The 17,938-nt window shown below is 47.7% G+C and overlaps 2 protein-coding genes across 6 annotated transcripts in view; one reads left to right on the forward strand and one right to left on the reverse strand.

Moving 5' to 3' along the window:
• Window positions 1-17,732, reverse strand: part of KIF22 (kinesin family member 22) — a 30,313-nt gene extending 12,581 nt beyond the window's left edge. The window contains exons 1-12 of one of the 2 annotated variants that reach the window (XM_063935275.1): window positions 17,602-17,732; window positions 6,735-6,933; window positions 5,641-5,768; window positions 5,394-5,554; window positions 5,071-5,280; window positions 3,578-3,808; window positions 2,711-2,864; window positions 1,761-1,875; window positions 1,517-1,685; window positions 1,228-1,420; window positions 916-977; window positions 589-786 (exon numbers count right to left, since the gene is read on the reverse strand). In XM_063935275.1, coding sequence (XP_063791345.1) covers window positions 589-786; window positions 916-977; window positions 1,228-1,420; window positions 1,517-1,685; window positions 1,761-1,875; window positions 2,711-2,864; window positions 3,578-3,808; window positions 5,071-5,280; window positions 5,394-5,554; window positions 5,641-5,768; window positions 6,735-6,925 — 1,812 coding nt within the window. In that variant the 5' untranslated portion in view covers window positions 6,926-6,933; window positions 17,602-17,732. Of the gene's footprint in view, window positions 1-588; window positions 787-915; window positions 978-1,227; window positions 1,421-1,516; window positions 1,686-1,760; window positions 1,876-2,710; window positions 2,865-3,577; window positions 3,809-5,070; window positions 5,281-5,393; window positions 5,555-5,640; window positions 5,769-6,734; window positions 6,934-10,472; window positions 10,747-17,601 lie in introns of those variants that run through there. The other variant, XM_063935274.1, reaches the window with a different exon arrangement.
• Window positions 10,789-16,252, forward strand: PAGR1 (PAXIP1 associated glutamate rich protein 1). Of its 4 annotated transcripts, none has more exons than XM_063935276.1 (4): window positions 10,789-10,976; window positions 12,893-13,317; window positions 14,692-14,774; window positions 15,519-16,252. In XM_063935276.1, exons 1-4 carry the CDS (start codon window positions 10,929-10,931, stop codon window positions 15,701-15,703), a joined length of 741 nt encoding a protein of 246 aa, XP_063791346.1. In that variant the 5' UTR covers window positions 10,789-10,928; the 3' UTR covers window positions 15,704-16,252. The 4 variants fall into 4 exon arrangements, with proteins under 4 accessions (XP_063791346.1, XP_063791347.1, XP_063791348.1 ...); XM_063935277.1 differs by having other exon boundaries at window positions 12,899-13,317; XM_063935278.1 differs by lacking the exon at window positions 10,789-10,976 and adding an exon at window positions 11,014-11,184.
• Window positions 17,733-17,938: the final 206 nt, after the last annotated feature.

Below are 17,938 nucleotides of genomic sequence, written 5' to 3' on the forward strand. Positions count from 1 at the left end.
ACTGTCTGTACTCCACAGGCACAAAACTAAAACTGAGTTGATGGCTGAGCAGGAAGGAGATGGGAGGGGTTAGAGGGGGGAGGAGGCAGTTTTTTTGATAGATTCTGTGCCAAACTCCACTACCACACACCTCTAACCCACAAGTAACGGCGCAGCGTCCCCCAGATGGATGACCGAGAAATAGGGATTTTTGTTTACTTACCGTAAAATCTCTCTCCGATTCCATCTGGGGGACGCTGCGATCCCCCCCATATATTTGTCTGGTTTAGTGGTTATATTCTGTTCCATCTCTACTGACTTGGCTAAACATTAACTAGCTACTGGCTAGTCAGATGGGAGGGGTTAGAGGGAGGAGGAGTTAGGTTTTGTTTTTTTTATAGGTTCTGTGCCAAACTCCACTAGCCACACACACTAACCCACAAGTAACGGCGCAGCGTCCCCCAGATGGAATCAGAGAAAGATTTTACGGTAAGTCAACAAAAATACCTATATTTATACTGACCTCTCCACTAATGTGAACAGGTTTTGCACACATCTAGTAGGGGGCAGCCATAAATGAGAAGAGATGGCAGGGTTTTTAGCACTCACATTTTTTAAAGGCCCGTTGACCTCCCTCCAGCCCACGATGAGCTTGGCCTTCTTGTCACCGATCTTCTGCAGAGACTTCAGCTCTTTCACCGAGCCGTTATTAAGTAGGTGCAGGATCATCTCTCTGCCGCTCTGGAGAAGCTCCGTCTGCATGGTAACCTCCCAGCTGGGCTCATTCTCCCGCCCTGCGCAGGGTTTCTGTGGGTAAACACGTAACGGCATCTAATCAACTGACTGAACCTAGAACTCAGATATCCGCTCCCCAGCACACAACTTTGATATTTGGTAAAAAAATAAATAAAAAAAAAAGTGAAAAATCACCCTTACCCGTTTCTTTTTCTCAATAACAGTAATGCTTTCTTCGTTAGCATTCTGTTGTAGATTGAGGCCTGGAAAGAGCAAAAATAAAAGCAGTAAATGACCAGCGAAGACCTAACCCCAGACTCTCACTCATCACAAATACATTAGTTTCCGGCAGAACATGACCCACAGAATGCGGAAATAAAGGCAACCATAGACATCCATTGCCACACGGTCTGTAAATGATGCTAGCTCTTCAGTGAGGCTGTCCAGTACAGCGCCACCTCTCCCCATGCATGGCAGCTGCAAAGTCCTTAGGAGTCTCCCATTACCGCTCACCTTGCAGTGGCAGGACGCGTAGTACTTTCTTCGTCTTGGCGGTAGATGTGGCGCGGGTCTTCAGAGGGGCACGGAACGTACTTTCGCTCACGCTGGAATCGGACAAGTCGAAGTCGGAGCCGTTTGATTTCTCAAAACGAGCCTCGGCTAGCATGGCCTTCTCCTCCAACTCCTTCTGCTTCTCCTTCAGTCGCTGAGCACAACAAGGAAGGAGGTCATTACACGAGGACCGCAATGACTACTGCAGACCATCTCGATAGCGATGCGCATATGCCAGTAGCCTTCTCACCTCTATCTCTATCTGACTCTCCTCCCATTTCTTCAGCAGGGCTATACGTTCCCGTTTCGGGGTGCTGAGAAGCTGGCTTTCCATCTTTCCCTTCTCGCTGAGGATCTTATCCAGCTTGAGGAGCCTTTCCACCACGGATGGCTTCAGAGAGGCCAGGTTGAGCTTCCGCCTGTAAAGAGGACAGATTGAGAGGCAGGCCGAGCAGAGGCTCAGCTGGTATTTCTACACAGCACCAGTAACGCACTTCTTGGGGCCATCACTGGAGTTGGGAGACTCTTCTGAGGAGTCAGTTTTGGTTTTCTTCAGTCGAGATTGAGCCGGCTCCACATCCTCCCGGGGTCTCTTCATAGAGGGATGAGCTGGGCGGACACAGAGGTTAGGAGGTTAAGGCATCTAAATCACAGCAGTTGCATACCGGTCAGAAGGAGGTATCCTATATGGTTATTGATGTAACTAAAATGAAGCGGATTAAACTGTCCCATCAGCTTACAATAAATTAGAGTAAAGCCAGAAAAAAAGGGCAGAGCGTAAATTACCAACCAATCAGCTCCTGTCCGTCACTTTTCAAACAGCCGGTAACGTGGCAGACTCGGATTGGTTGGTACTTTATCTTTCTCTAAAGTGTCATAGATCTTCCACATAACCAAAATCAGCCAAAACTACAATGTGGTATTTTGCAAACAATACATATATTTAATCATGGGCTTAATTTACATAAACTGGTGCTATAGGTGCCCCAAGAAGCCTCGCTGTGAGTGTTCCCTAGATCAAGGTTGGGTTTACCACCCCAGATCCAGCCACCATTTATTCTACACTCAAGAACAGGCCGATACATTCCCAATTACATTGTTTTGAAACATTTAGTTGCTACTTGGCAAACACTTGCTGGGGTGTTTTAGGAATAAATTTCCACATTGTAGGGGGCAGATAATACATAAAGGATAATGAGATTCTACTCTACAGTCAGACCATCCGCATATCGCCACTCTCCTAGAAAAGACCATTTATCATGATGGAACCGTATAGCTAAAGCCTGGTTTCCTGTAAAACATTTAAGATGCAGGAACAGGATTAAAGGGACTTCATTGCTCCCGTCCCAGCATGCTGGATATCCCAACTGAAAGCAGTGCGACATTTACCGTTCGTAAAAACAGCTGTATTAGCGCATTAAGCGGAGGCGGTCCGCCATCTTACCTGGGGCCTGCGTGGTCTCCTGACTGAAGGGTTTATTAATGATCTGTTTGGACTTGGCAGCAAAGTTGAGGGCGGTAAGCGTGTCAAAGTAATAACTCTGTTCCGGCGCGATGTTTGCTATCATGACGCTGTGGGCGGACCCCCCGAGCGAATCCTAGGAGGAACATTAACATCAGGCGTTTAAGAGAGGATAAACAGCTCAACTTGTATATTAATAATACAGCATAAGATCACCTTTACCGGACAAGTGCACAGACTGGCCCCAGAGTACTCACAACTTGCTACACCGATAACACGTCACCCCATAGTAATAAGGAAAGCTGTGTAGTCATTTACTATCAGGAGCATAACAGCAACTACAGTGAAGAATACGAATTTCACTATGAGGATTGGATCCAACCAGCTGTACAGAGTCCAGCTTGTATCGCCTGCACAGCTGTAGAGTGAGGTGCGGAACATTCTGTATGTATGTATGTATGTATGTATGTATGTATGTATGTATGTATGTATGTATGTATGTATGTATGTATGTATATTTCCCCTCCATCTAGCTCTATATATATTATATCTCGTCTCCTCGAGCCCTCCTGTTAATCTTACTGCCATACAACTGCGCTTCATTTACTGTGATGGAAAGTCTTTCTGGGAGTCCTTTACTATTTTACCCTAGCTTTGTTACAACTATTTAAAGGAAAAACATTATGTTGGAGGATAAATGTGTTATTACCCCTGTCAGTAAGTTAGACTACTCTACTTAAACCTACTTCACACACGAAAAACAGCCAGCGTACAAAACCAATGAAACCGTTTCCTTTGCAACCACAATTTATAGCCAGGCACAGAACCCGCACACTGGTCTGCACTCACCTGCAAGAGACGCGTCAGCTTGCTGTCTCTGTAAGGGATCCTGGGAAGGCCCTGGTTTAAGGCATCCACCACTTTGCTGAGGGTGAACAGAGAGGAGTTTATGGCGCCGCTCTCTTTCAGACGTATCCCCTGGTTTCCGGTTCGGCGGTTGTCCTCTGACCCTGCCAGGTCTATCATGTACAGCTTGCCGGTCAGCCGTCTGAATGGCGGCACTTGCTGATTCTTCTGCACCTAGGGGGGTAATGGAAAAAACCAAGGAGGCTTTAATAACGCAATAGAAATGTAGCTCCACGCTGTGAGGGAATAACCTACAGGTGGCATCTGGATAACTGTCACCTGGTGGCAGGGAGCAGGGCTTATTGTGCCAGCTTCTGAAGGAGTCAAAGCAACCCCTCACCAAGTGCTGTAATGCACCTCAAATGCCTGAGCAACACTTCCTGATGAGACGTTCCCATAATGGCAGAACTCTGGCTAAATCTGAGGCAGGTGTGAGGAACTTTTGGCCCTCCATCTGTTGTTGAACTACACACACCAGCATGCCCTGCTACAGTTTTGATATTTGGCCATGCTAAAACTGTTGCAGGGCATGCTGGGATGTGTAGTTCAACAGCTGGAAGGCCGCAGGTTTCCCACCCCCTGGCTCTAAGGGATTTCCTGCCCTGAAAGCCCTTCCTACCAACCACAGTGACCTGGCCGCACAATACATTACTCACCAAGTACATGGGGGAGAGATGAGCACTGCAGAGCCCTATAACGAGCCCGACCAGCCAGCAGAGCGTATGCTACACTCCGCTGAATGACACAAACCCCAGCATACACAGAGGACGTTAGCGATGGACGTTATTACCCATATACAACATCAGCTGTACATATTTAATGGTGCTGGAGTTTTTAGACTACTAAATGCAGCGAAATAAAATAAAAGTAAAAAATTCCATTTGCAAAAAATTAAATTAGAAAACCAGCGACCCTGGCCAAAATTGATTTGAATTACAAATTCTTCATGTTGCAGTAATTTTCTTAGCTTTAGTAAAGGCGTTAAGGAGCCATCTAGTCTCCGAGCCCTTTCATTTTATTTACATTAGAGAATTCCCACTTCATCATGGGAAGGTTGGACCACATCATTGTGTCATGTAGACCTAATACACATCAATGAACACATGGGCCTCCAACACTGACAAGGGCCATACATCATCAATCTAAACAAAATGCAAGGAACTTGGCTGCTTGAAGTATATTCCATGTTCTGCAGAACACCTCAGATTTCTCCACATGCCAATCAGACTCCATTTTGCCCCAGAACATCCCTGTATGATCTATAGAACCCCAATATTTCTAATTTTGACAGACGAACGGAGTAACGAGGAGGAGCATAGTGACAAGAAAATTAGAAGATCCAGCAGAACAGAGCTGCTTAGACCACCTAAAGAGTGACCAGAGAGCTCTGTATAGGCTAGAAGCGGCCACATCACCGGGAAGGGGGAGGACCTCACCTTGATAAGCAGCACAGCATGGCTGCGGCTGGACCGGTCATTCAGTTTGGTGCTGGCCACTGTACGGTTCTGGCTGGCAGGAATGAAATGCTCGTCAAAGTCAGAAAACGTGTTAATGGTCTTGTGTGTCACGCCGGGGATGAGGATGTTATGGTCTTTATCCTCTCGGATTGGAAGGTCCTTGTTCTTAGGCTCCAGGAGATCCATCACCTGACAGGGAGAGTGGTGTAATTAGCAGAAGAAACTACTTCAACAAGTCCATGACAGAACACACTAGGAGAAGTCAGCATGCACCATGACAGAGGTTACAGCGGTTCGCTTACCTTCTCCTGGTAAATCTCCACGTAGGACATGGTGAGGTTGTAGGTCCAATCCTCCTCCGTAGGGGAACAGCTCGCTGCCCGGGTCATCTGTAACAAGTCTCTGACGGCCCGGGGAATCACACCAGGCTGGCTGGGGTCCCCGAGCATTGTGTGCGTTTTGCCTGAAGGACAGAGATGGTTATTTGTCATATGTAACATGGAATAGCACTAAAACGTTGTTTGCTCAGCCAGAAGGACAAATACATACCTGCTCCTGTGGGTCCGTAAGCAAACACGCTGGCGTTTTGCCCGATCAGCAGATGGGGTAAGATCGGACATACAGATCCGGTGTAGATCTCACGCTGGGTGGCAGCATCGCCATAAAATGCATCGAATCTACGGAACAAACAAAGGTTCTAAACCCAGACGTTCCGCAGCTGCATTACACATAACTAGCAGCAGCAGATGGTTCTTACATCACAGCAGTAGCTGTTTCTCAGTACAGTCCCAACCCTGCTACAATAAAGAAAGGGGGTCCTCAGCAAAAGCAGCTCTGTGCTGTGTAATCTGCGCCCGTCTCCACAGCTCCTTGGGCATTACATATATTAGTGTTCATTCTAGCACCCTGCACCTTTCACAAACCCTGCAGTTACTCTTTCCTGCCTGGGGTGTCACTCTCTGCTCGGGATGCTTCAAGCACACTCTGGTCTGTATCGCAGCACTGAGATATGGACCAGAGTGTGCCAGAAGCATCCCGAGCAGAGAGTGACACCCCAGGCAGGAAAGAGTAACTGCAGGGTTTGTGAAAGGTGCAGGGTGCTAGAATGAACACCATATACTAACAGATTCCGCATACCCTAATCCTGTGCCCAGTCACGCAGCAGATCTAGCCTTGACAGGCAGTACGGTTCTCTGTGCAGCAGAAAACAAACACCTTATGCCACTGCAGAACAGTACAGCAAGTCGGTGGATCACATCCTGTACCAGCCAGCTAATGAGGTAGGTCCCCGATGACATTTGTTGCAGTTATAAACAAGTGAAGAGATGGAGCCTGCAGCGCACACGTTTCCTTTCACTTAAACAGCGCTACAAAAAGTATTCTCATTGATAGAACTGTTTCATACTAATCTAGATCATAACTAAAAAGTCACCCGTTAACTGCAGGTAAACGCTACAAAAAAAAAAAGACACTGCCACCCCAACACTTGTAAGCCCGATGTATACACACTCCCAGCCCCCCACACTAGATGTATTATCAGCCTGTGTGCTCGGTATAGATAACACTACAACAGGAGATTGTCTCCCATAATAAGATATTGGTCTGCGCCAGGGGGTATAATTACCAGGGATCATGATACTTACTGGTACTGCATGGTTTCCAGCTGGTTCCTCCAGTTTACAATTTCCAATGACTGGGAGTTGAGTCCCCTCACGCAGGCCTTCTCCTCTTCCTTCTCCATGTACGGCCGGAGGCGCACTGCTACGCGGACACGGGAAGGCGTTGCCTTCTTGTTCACCACGTGGCTATCCATCACACTTACTCTCTTGGCCATGGTCCTAACTGTAATTTGAGAGAAATAACAATATGGCGGCATAACCTGCTCCCTCCTCAGTACCACTCAGCTTACCACCATCAGATACCTCTTTTCCCCCTCCCCTAGGCCTTCAGTGGGTATATACGCGCTATGCAGGGGCACTGTGACAATACGGTCTGGTTACCATCATCAGATCCCTCTTCTCCCCCTCCCCTAGGCCTTCAGTGGGTATATATGCGCTATGCAGGGGCACTGTGACAATACAGCCCTGTATATATAAGCTGGAAAGAACACTAATCTTTTTCCAAGTTAGGTCATCGGAAGTCTTCTCTGAACTTTCAATTCTCATGAGGACGATGTAGCTCCTGGTTCAAGTGCCCGGAGTTATTCTATTACCAAACACATGCAGACGTAGACCCTGGATATCAAGTGTAGCCAAACAGCATGCCATTTATACAGTGATAGGAATACCTGTATACCATTACGCTAGGAAAAGGACCAAAGTAAATGCACCACCCTTAGATTTTCAGGAACAGGCTACCTAGCCCCTGTGTAAGCCAGACTGACTGGCACAATAACACTGCCAGCATGAGACTGCTTGGAGGCCATCCATCACCTCTTCTCAGCATCACAGAGGACCTCTCCACCTTCTGGGCATCCATCCCCATCCAATACAAGCCCTCAAAGCTCTGACCACATCCAATGAATACTTCTTTTGGAGACCTATAACAGGCTAAAGCCAGAATAACAATATCCCGATAAATATGAAATCGGGAGATCACATTCGGCCAAAGAAGACAATCCCAAGGGCAGAGGTATCCTCATGCAAAGGACAGTAGCCCCAGCTCTGAAACTGCCCTTGCAGCTCCTACAGATCAGAGGAACCTCCACTCAATCAAATGGGATAACTGATAGGGATGATACTGCAAGCAACCGAAACCAGAGTAAGACCACAAGGTGCCATAGGAGGGAGAGACGAAAGCTATACACGCAGTACGTCTCGTAAGAATGTCCGGACGGTAACTTCTCTCCGACAGAAAACCGAAAGACAAAACCTGACGCGTCATGGAACCAAGTCTCAACCCTCAGACCTTCCTGTAAGTACAGCAACAACATAAAAGGATGAAGTGAAGAGCCCACATCATGATATCGGCCTTCCATACTCTTCTGTAATGGCCTAACCCACTTTCAGGCCCAAAGATGAGTCGGAGTCACCCACTCAGAAAGGTACTGTCCTCTAACAGTCACAGCTTCAGCCGCTGTACACTCAGGAGCAGCGGCAGACAAGACTGACCTTCCACCACGACAGAGAACCATGACCCCTGTGGTCAACCTGGAGCTACCAGACTGCCTCGAAGGCCTTCTCTGCTTAGTACCCTTAGTGTCATCGTCATGTAACCCCATCAATAGCTGGACACCAAACACTGGGTGATGAGGCCACTCACTGGGGTGAATAGAACGAGAAAGTGCCTCACAACGGTCAGTCTCCATAATGAAGACTAATGAGGCCTCGGGATAGGACATAATAAAATCAGATTAATCCTGCACAGGCCTGAAAACAACTGTAAGAGCCAATGAGAAGTCCAATATTATACCTAAAAAGTTTCCCACACTCAAACTTAAAGCTGGTGGTGCTCCCCGGGTTATATGCCCAGACTCGGGTGCTTTGCAAGACAGCAAAAGAGAAGATAAATAAACTTTTTGGGGTGCAAACTTTGTGAGGTATAAGAAACATGGTGTTTAGAACTTAGCCTTTATTATAACACTTAAAACATGTTTTGCATCACATTTAAATCAGAATGAGCCCTAGCAAAGGCAATTCCTGTTTAGAGAAACAAGGCTTTAAATTAATGTGTCAGAAAATAGTACACACTGTAACAGTGCAGTCACAGGCGGAAGGATACAGAATAAATTGTATCAGGAATTCATTACTGAATCTTATAGAGTAAAGGGCCCCATATACTAGAACAATAATGCCCGATTTCATCCGATTCTGGACCTTTGGGGCCGATAAATCGGATGAAAAGTGGCAAATCACATGTGTTTTACATCCAATCCGATGCGCGGTCCTGTGAGCGTCGGATCGGATCCCCTAGGTTGTTATGGGCCCTACACATTTGGCGATCTGCCGCTGCTAAGCTGCCCGACGGCAGATACGGCCGACTTGGCGGGGAGAGACCAGCAACGGGGGAGTATAGTTTCTTCACTCCCTCCGTCACCATAGCACTGCATGCTAATATGGACGAGATCGTCCATGTTGGCCTGCATGCAGAAGTGACGGGGCACCAACGATGAACGAGCGCGGGGCTGCGCATCGTTCATGCCTACACAGAACGATATGTACGAGTTCTCGTTCATTAATGAAGGAGAACGTTCATATCTTTCAGTGTTATCTGCCAGTGTGTAGGGCCCTTAAATGCTGCACTCATGATTTCTCAGATCGCATAAGAAACATCATATGCAAAAGGACCGCTTACGATGTATCCTATGCGATCCTGCCACCCGGGCGATTCAAGGGAAATCGTATGCGACATGAGGGTCGGACGTGTTGCAGTAGTGTATGGTGCCCCTGAGGCAATGGTTATTTATACCCCTTTCACACCAGATATGCAGGGGTCTTACCCGGGAATACGGTCCCTGGATCATGCAGGGACATTCCCGGGTAAGACCCCTTGCATACCGCAGTCAGTAGTCCGGCATATTGCCGGGTTGCTGACGTCAGCGGTGATGCGGCAGGGGCGGCACAAGAGATCACATGATCTCCAAGCGCTGCCTGCTACATAGAAAGTGAACAGGAGCCGGGGCGCATTGACCCGGCTCCCGTTCACACCAGGGACGACCTGCCTCACCCCACCGCACTGGTTCACACAGACCAGGTTCCCGGGACCAACCCTGGTCGATTGTAGGGTTGAAATGCCGGGGCAGGAATCCCAGGATTTTGACCCTGTTCTTTCACACCGAGAAATTTCCCGGGTTGGTGCGCGTTCATGTGCAATAACCCGGGAAATTTTGGGCTGTGTGAAAGGGGTATAACTAACTGCAGCTGAGCTATATTCTGATCAGGCACAGATGTTATAATACAGCAAATGACCATGTATACCGACATCTGCATCACGCTTCAGAAGAGGCGAAACATACTACATGTCTAGCTCTCACAAATCCGGGAATCACAACTAAACAGCCCAACAAAAACAAAGAACATGGGTGGGGGGTATGTATGCATGATATGTAGCATGGCATACATGGACACAGGGCATGGACTGGCATACGTACTCAGGGCATATATGCACACACAGGGTATGGAGTGGCATATATATATATATATATATACATACATACATACATACATACATACACACACAGATATACACACATACATATACACTCTGAAGACCAAGAGTGCCATTCCACATTGCGAGATTATATATATATATATATATATATATATATATATATATATATATACATACACACACCAGGGACGTGGTAATATATTAATGCATTGCCATAGAGCCGCACCCATGGGCACCGGGGGACCTCTGGGTGTAGCAGGAGCGCCGCTTACCGGCCTGCTGGGTCTCCGCTCTCCTCCTCCGGTCACAGGCCGCAGCTCCGGGTCCTCGGCATCGGTTGCTGGAGATACGCTTCGTATTTGGCGGCCGCTGGCTCCTGCAGCCAATGGGGAATACGCGGTGTGGTCACGTGACGCGGACAGCTCCCAGCCAAACGCGAGGCCCCGCTCCCCACTGGTCAGTTTAAAAAATCGCCCCGTACGTCATCACGGAGGCCACGTGACCGCCAGTGCCCGCCTGCCGCCCGCAGAGCGCGGCCATGTTCACTGCGGGCAGACGCTGCTCTCTTATCTCCGACTGACAGCGCCTCACACAATAGACGCCCGTGTCGGAAACCGCCGCCCGTCCCGGCTTCCAGGGCCGCGAGTATGCCGCGGACTACGTGTATAATCCCGACCTTCCGCAGAATCACCGCGCCGCGAGTGTGTCCGCGTCCGCCCTAATCAAAGATGGCCACCGTTGGTGTTGCAAGAGACGGACAGCGCCGCTTACTGGTGGTGAGGTGCTACGGTGCAGTTACAGTGGAGGAGGAGGAGGAGGAGGAGGGAGAATGGCGGACGTGACGTCTTGAGTGTCGGGCGGGCGGTGTAAATTGCTGTAACCAGGTCTGAGCCTGATCCAACATGGCGGCTTCCTGTCCCCCTCAGTGACCTGTGCTGCTGCTGGGCTTACCTCAGTGAGGGGGGGATCCGTGCGGGCTCCAGGGTGAGTGACCCAAGGGGGCCTTGGCTGCCCACATCATCTATATTACTGTCATAAAGGTCAATCCCCCACACACATATTACCGTATGCATATGGCCACACATTGCAGGGGGTGTCAAGTCCAACTGGTACACCACCTTATGCAGTAAGTGGTGATTGCTGGTCCAAACCATGGTAGCTGGGGTGTTGCCAGCAGAGGATAGGTCACTGCATGCATCTGCACATACATGTGTGTTGAGTGATGCATGTTGGCATACCTATGTCACATATGTTCTGCACATGTACAGGGCACATGCACATAGGAGCAGGGCAGACAGGTCTGTCTCACTGGGCAGCCATGTTACTGATGTGCAACCTCAGTGATTGCTCTCCCCCCCCCCCCCCCCCCCCCTGTGTTTTCTAGAAGTAGTATTGAATTAATGGACAATTTATTTATATGGCGCATTCTCCTGTAGGACGCAGGGACAATTTATTTATATGGCGCATTCTCCTGTAGGACGCATAGGGCGATAGTCAATAGTTTGACGCAGCATCTGTCACAACCGGGCGGCCGACAGAGCAATTCAATTGTTGCTCCTGTCAGATGCGAAGAGTTGGTGGCGATACAGCTCGTCCCACCACCGTGGGGGTGCCAAGCTGAAATGTGCGAAAAGTAACCTGTTTGGCCGCCTAAATGGCACTTTTTCGCAGCGCAACTCTTCGTTTAGTCGGGTTCAGCCGTGGTCTTTTTGGCGCAATACAATAATAAAAAATGAAAAATTTAATATTGTCTCCTGTCACTTTAGATGGGAGATCTCGTGCAATGAAACCATTGAATCTTGCCCCAAGTCGTTTTACAGACAGAAGTATGGTGCATTGTTCAAGGAATCAGTATTTCAGAAAATAAAAATACAAATAAATAAAAACAGAAAACTAGAGAGGCAGCCATCTTGGGAGCACTAAGTAGGATTACCCTGGGTGGAATAGGTTACTCCTAGTAGAGATGACACAAAATTGGGTGGTTGCAGCGTCCTAACGCTCGGTTTAGGGTCCCGCTGTACTCGTCATTTGCATGTATTTTTCATTCCAACCACGAGCTTTAAGGTGCTAGAAAATGACAAATAAGTGACTGAAAGCCACAAAGTTTGAATCAACAGTAAAAATGCAGTTTTGGGGGATTAAGTGACGTGCTTGGTGGATCCGGCAGGTGCTCCGAATTGTCAAAGCAAGCTGTCTTATTTGGGTTGGCAAAGCTCACACCTTATGGACTTACAATCCATACAAGTAAGGATTTCATGTGGGAGGGGCTTTGACAACTTACGGCACTGGATGGACAGTCTCCCACTCGCATCATTAAATGCATTGCAGGGAGCTACCAGTTGCTTGAGCATTAATAGATAAAACTAGGTTTTCAGGTTTCCTGCGCCTATTTCCAACTAAAACTGTATTTTATAGTGTTCATTCTAGCACCCTGCACCTTTCAAAACCTGTGCAGTTCCTCTTTCCAGCCTGGGGTGTCGCTCTCTGCTGTGGTGCTTCTCTGCATACTCTGATCTGTAACTCAGTGCTGTGATACAGACCTGTGTGTGCTGAGAAGCACCAGAGCAGAGAGCAACACTACCAGGCAGGAAAGAGGAACTGCATGGATTTTGAAAGGTGCAGGGTGCTAGATGAACACGATTTTAAGTGTTGGATGAAATTGTTCCCTAAGTTTCCCTCCGGTTGTCCCCAGATGCAGGAATCCTCAGAAGATGGGGAGGAGAAAGTGACCTCGGGCATGGAGTCACTGGCTGTAAAGGAGGGAGAGGAGGAGGACGACGACGAGGAAGATAAAGACGAGGAGGAGGAACTTCAAAAAGAAGGAGAGAAAGAGGAGGGCGAGGTAGATGGAGAACGGCAGCAGCACGATGAGGAGGATGATGATGATGATGACGAGGAGGACTGGTGCATTCCGTGCAGCGATGATGACCTTGAGGAGACCGACGGCTGGAATCCGCCGCCGGAGGAGATAAAACGCCTCTACGAGCTGATTGCCAGTGAGGGAACACTCCCCCTTCAAGTGGACATCCTCTATCGCAGACCTCCAACGCCCGATCCAGACCCCCTGGATGATGAGTCCGATCAGGAACAAGAGGAGGAAGAGGAGGAGTTAGATACGTAAGTGTCAGAAGGCTGATGGTCCTGTAAATCCCATTCTCTAGATTTAGTGCTTTCTGTTACACTGCACTGCTAGCGTCTACTTCGTTAACTTCTAACATATGGAGTAATTCCAAGTTGATCGCAGCAGGATTTTTGTTAGCAGTTGGGCAAAACCATGTACACTGCAGGGGAGGCAGATATAACATGTGCAGAGAGAGTTAGATTTGGGTGGGTTATTTTGTTTCTCTGCAGGGTAAATACTGGCTGCTTTATTTTTACACTGCAATTTAGATTGCAGATTGAACACACCCCACCCACATCTAACTCTCTCTGCACATGTTATATCTGCCTCCCCTGCAGTGCACATGGTTTTGCCCAACTGCTAACAAAAATCCTGCTGCGATCAACTTGGAATTACCCCCAGTATGTCATGTTCCTATTTCTCACCATCTACAAACTACAAATCCCTGGTATTATTTTTAATTACATATTTAATTATAGAATATAGCAGACACATGCAATTCCGCTAAACATGGCATGCATGGTTTATCGCACATATACATATGAAACATGATTATATGATTTATTGGGGAAATGCAGTACTCCTTTGGGGGTACTTACAGGGCCTGTATACAGTATATTGTTTACACAGTTTTTTCAGTGTAAACTTATACATCTCTTCTCTCAGGTAAGGAAAAATTCAAAGTTTTGCTTTGTTCTTTTATATTATCCCATACACACTTAACTTGCAGTCACCCAAATATGATTCTTTTTTGTCAAAGAGCTTCATCTAGTCTCTCAGGGTCTAATTCAATTCTGTGGGATTTTGGAAGTGTAAATTTGCACTGTAAAAATCACCCGCCATCACAACTAATTTGCATGAAGTGCACTCCTGCAATTGTAAAGGCTTATTCACGAGGATAGCGGCGATGTAGCGCATTAATTGTACAGCGCGCGATCTGGGAGAAGTGCAACAAAAAGAATGGGAAAATCCCCTTCAACCCCCTAAAAAAATTTTTATTTTGCTCTGACAACGTGGAGTTTGGAATTGAATAAGCAAATGATCATGGATATGGATCGTTTGCAATTCAAATTCCCGGAACTGCACTAAACTGAATCAAGCCCTCAGGATTTGCTGAGCTGTAACTGCGCAATAAAGAAACATTCTGTTATCTACAGTACTTCCATATTTTAGGCCAGACCACGACCACATTAATGTATTGTATACAACTATACATGATCATGAGAGTGGGTTTATGGAGCAGTGATCTCATGGACACCTGTATTACTGATGGGTGATAGTAAGAATCGTCCAGCTGTTCCATCTTCCTATGACTATAGACTGTGATTCTAGGAAACTATGTCATACTTGTGTCTCTCCTTTCTGTACAGGCCGCAAATTCCCACCGCGTTCGACTTTGACGATGAACCAATCACGCCGAAGAATTCTTTAATTGACCGGCGAAGGACACCTGGTAAGTACAGGGGTGGGTTCACTGACAGGGGGGGAAGGGAAGATGTCCTGCGCACACACAAGGCAAATCCGTGGTGATTTACTTGAGCTTTTCATTTACACCCTTAGTTTCCATTTTCACGTGGCCGAGTGTAAAGTATCACACAGAGGTTGGCACACAACAGTCTGACCCCCATATACACAGGGAGGTTCTGTGCGCTCTCCATATGGTGGTCGCAATAAGACAACTTACTATCCACACGTTCCCACGCCTATCCTATGTCAGAGATTAATGGTATATCCGTATAGTGTTCATTCTAGCACCCTGCACCTTTTCAAATCCTGTGCAGTTTCTCTTTCCTGCCTGGGGTGTCGCTCTCTGCTCTGGTGCTTCTCAGCACACTCTGGTCTGTATCACAGCACTGAGTAACGGATCAGAGTGTGCTGAGAAGCCTCACAGCAGACAGCGACACCCCAGATTTTAAAAGGTGCAGGGTGCTAGAATGAACACTATCCGTATATATCACTGTATATGGATGACATTATTGGTTAGAATGTGGAATGGAGAACAGCCACCGGTTGCTTTTCTCGGGGCCTATTTATTACACAAATGTCTCCCTGAGATCACACTGAACTGCAGTGTCTGCATGATGTACGTATCTAGCCTATGTAAGAAGAGCCCCCCCCCCCTGCTTACATCTATATACTGTTTAGAAGCCTCCCGCTTGCAGCTTTTGTGTGTTACACCCTTCTCTGTTCCCCGCAGGGAGCTCGTCTCGCAGCCAGAAGAGAGAAGCGCGACTGGACAAAGTTCTCTCGGACATGAAACGTCACAAGAAGATCGAGGAGCAGATCCTAAAAACTGGTCGTGACCTCTTTGATATGGACCCAGACTCTGTGCCCACCCCTAAACGCTCTTCTGCCATATTTCCTCGCCAGCGGAAGTACTGATCCTGAGAAGTCCGGCCTTTTACACCGGGAATATCCTATTTATATGCAACTCTTAAAGTGGGCGATGACAGTTTGGGGAATGCTCAGAGTGACGCTACTGGGTGCATGACCTCTGCCGGAGCCACCAAGCACTGTATTGTCGGCTGGGAACCCACGTTGACCAGTCGCCTGCGTGTCCGCCGGACGGGGCTGCGCTTTATCCGCTCTGTGGAGGCTTTTAGCAGTTGTTTTGTTTTCACAGTATTTGTCAGAGCTTCTCCACTGAGTGTCGCCATCTTTGCTTGTCACTATAAGAGAGTGGCGGAGACACTGGCCGTCTCCTGCCACAGAGGCAGGCAACGTGGCCCCTGCCGGCTGCTGTGGGACTGCAGGTCCCAGCATGCTCTGCCAGCTTTTGGCTGGCGAGGCATGCTGGCATGTGTGGTGCCTCAGGCTACTTAGTCGCTTGGGTGTGTGATGTGAAGACGGGGCCTGTGTCTTGTGTGCGTCTTAGCCAGTATTGTGACTCTGTACCTTACTGGTGCTGTGTAAATAAATGTATTTTACGTATCCTGTTCCACACGTTTTCTCCTCACGTCCCCCTGCTGGTGATTAAACAGATTGTATTACTCAGCCATGTTACTGCATCTTGCTGGAGGTTTCTATACATATGTACAGCGATTATGAAACTGAAAAGCTCCCTCATAGAGGAGACATTTCCATCAACCTACAGATGCCATCTATGTCAGCATCGTGGCCCCTCAGATGGGAGGTACCTATGCTATTTACCATTTTGTTGTGGGACGATCCGTATACTTTGTGCCTCTGAAATACAAGTTACACAGATTGATAAATGTAGGATGTGTATCACGGCCAATCCCGCATAGTCTAGGGTGGTCATTCCGAGTTGTTCGCTCGCTAGCAGTTTGTAGCAGCCGTGCAAACGCTATGCCGCCGCCCACTGGGAGTGTATTTTAGCTTAGCAGAAGTGCGAACGAAAGGGTCACGGAGCGGCGGCATAATTTTTTTTGTGCAGTTTCAGAGTAGCTTCAGACCTACTCACCGCTTGCGATGACTTCAGACTGTTCAGGTCCTGTATTGACGTCACAAACACGCCCTGCGTTCGGCCAGCCACGCCTGTGTTTTTCCTGGCATGCCTGCGGGGTTTTTTTTAACTCTCCCTGAAAACGATCAGTTGACACCCAGCAACGCCCACTTCATGTCAATCACTCTGCGGCCAGCAGTGCGACTGAAAAGCTTCGCTAGACCCTGTGTGAAACGACATAGTTCGTTGCAATATTACTTCGCGCGTGCGCATTACGCTGCATACGCGTGCGCAGAAGTGCCTTTTTTTGCCTGATCTCTGCGCAGCGAACGAATGCAGCTAGCGATCAACTCGGAATGACCACCCAAGTTACTTGGCGGATGCTCCCACCCGGTACTATGGAACTTAGCAATTAAGTGTCCTCTAGAACAGTTTCTCTGTATGATGTCCGGGACGGCTAACATTGCATGTTTTCCAGAACTCCTTGCAGAATTACACATTAAATATATTTTGGCATAGCTGTAGATCTTGTAAAATGTCAGTAAGTAATTAATGTGCCAGTATCGCACAAAGCAGATACTAGCTATTATTTATAATGCACTAGCGTATTGTGTCGCACTGTACATTAAGCTGATCATCATTCAGACAAGCTTACAGTCTAGGATATGTGGAAAACCTGCACTGTTAGCGGTCCCTGTCAGTCTGTAGTGAATACACCTGCACTGTCAGCGTTGTCTGTGTCTGTCTTTAATGAGTACACCACTATTCCAGGTAGGATATATGGAAAACCTGCACTGTTAGCGGTCTCAGGACCTGATTCAGGTGGGTTAGCACAGGAAAAAAGCAGACTAATGGGCATTATGATCAAACTCACCTGCAGTTCACTAGTCCCTCCTCATGCAGTATTGGTCTGTATGCCGCGACTCCCCCACTGGTGGTAGAAGGTGAGCATAGCCAGTGAGGAATTACTGTGGAAACGTCATCTTCTTCCTCTTTCTCATTTCAGTAATTTCACTTGTCGGAATGAAATCTCGTGTCACACAGAGCTTCTCTAAGCAAGAACTCCAAACTACACACCGAACTGTTGCCTCCTGTATGCCTGCTCTAATCTCTGCGCACACCCATGTTTACTCTGTAGGTCATGTGGCCTAAAAGTCTAGCAACCAGCGCTGTGCAGTCTGATGATATTGTAGGGTTCAGTCATATGGGTG

This window comes from Pseudophryne corroboree, chromosome 7, assembly GCF_028390025.1.
Source record: "Pseudophryne corroboree isolate aPseCor3 chromosome 7, aPseCor3.hap2, whole genome shotgun sequence".
In the NCBI taxonomy this organism is placed as follows: domain Eukaryota; kingdom Metazoa; phylum Chordata; class Amphibia; order Anura; family Myobatrachidae; genus Pseudophryne; species Pseudophryne corroboree.

Bases quoted from the DNA above. Each gene is read 5' to 3' on its own strand.
- PAGR1 (XM_063935276.1), top strand. From the start codon at position 10,929: ATGGCCACCGTTGGTGTTGCAAGAGACGGACAGCGCCGCTTACTGGTG. The intron at 13,318-14,691 runs GTAAGTGTCAGA...CTTTCTGTACAG, and splicing joins GAAGAGGAGGAGTTAGATAC to GCCGCAAATTCCCACCGCGT. The intron at 14,775-15,518 runs GTAAGTACAGGG...TGTTCCCCGCAG, and splicing joins TGACCGGCGAAGGACACCTG to GGAGCTCGTCTCGCAGCCAG.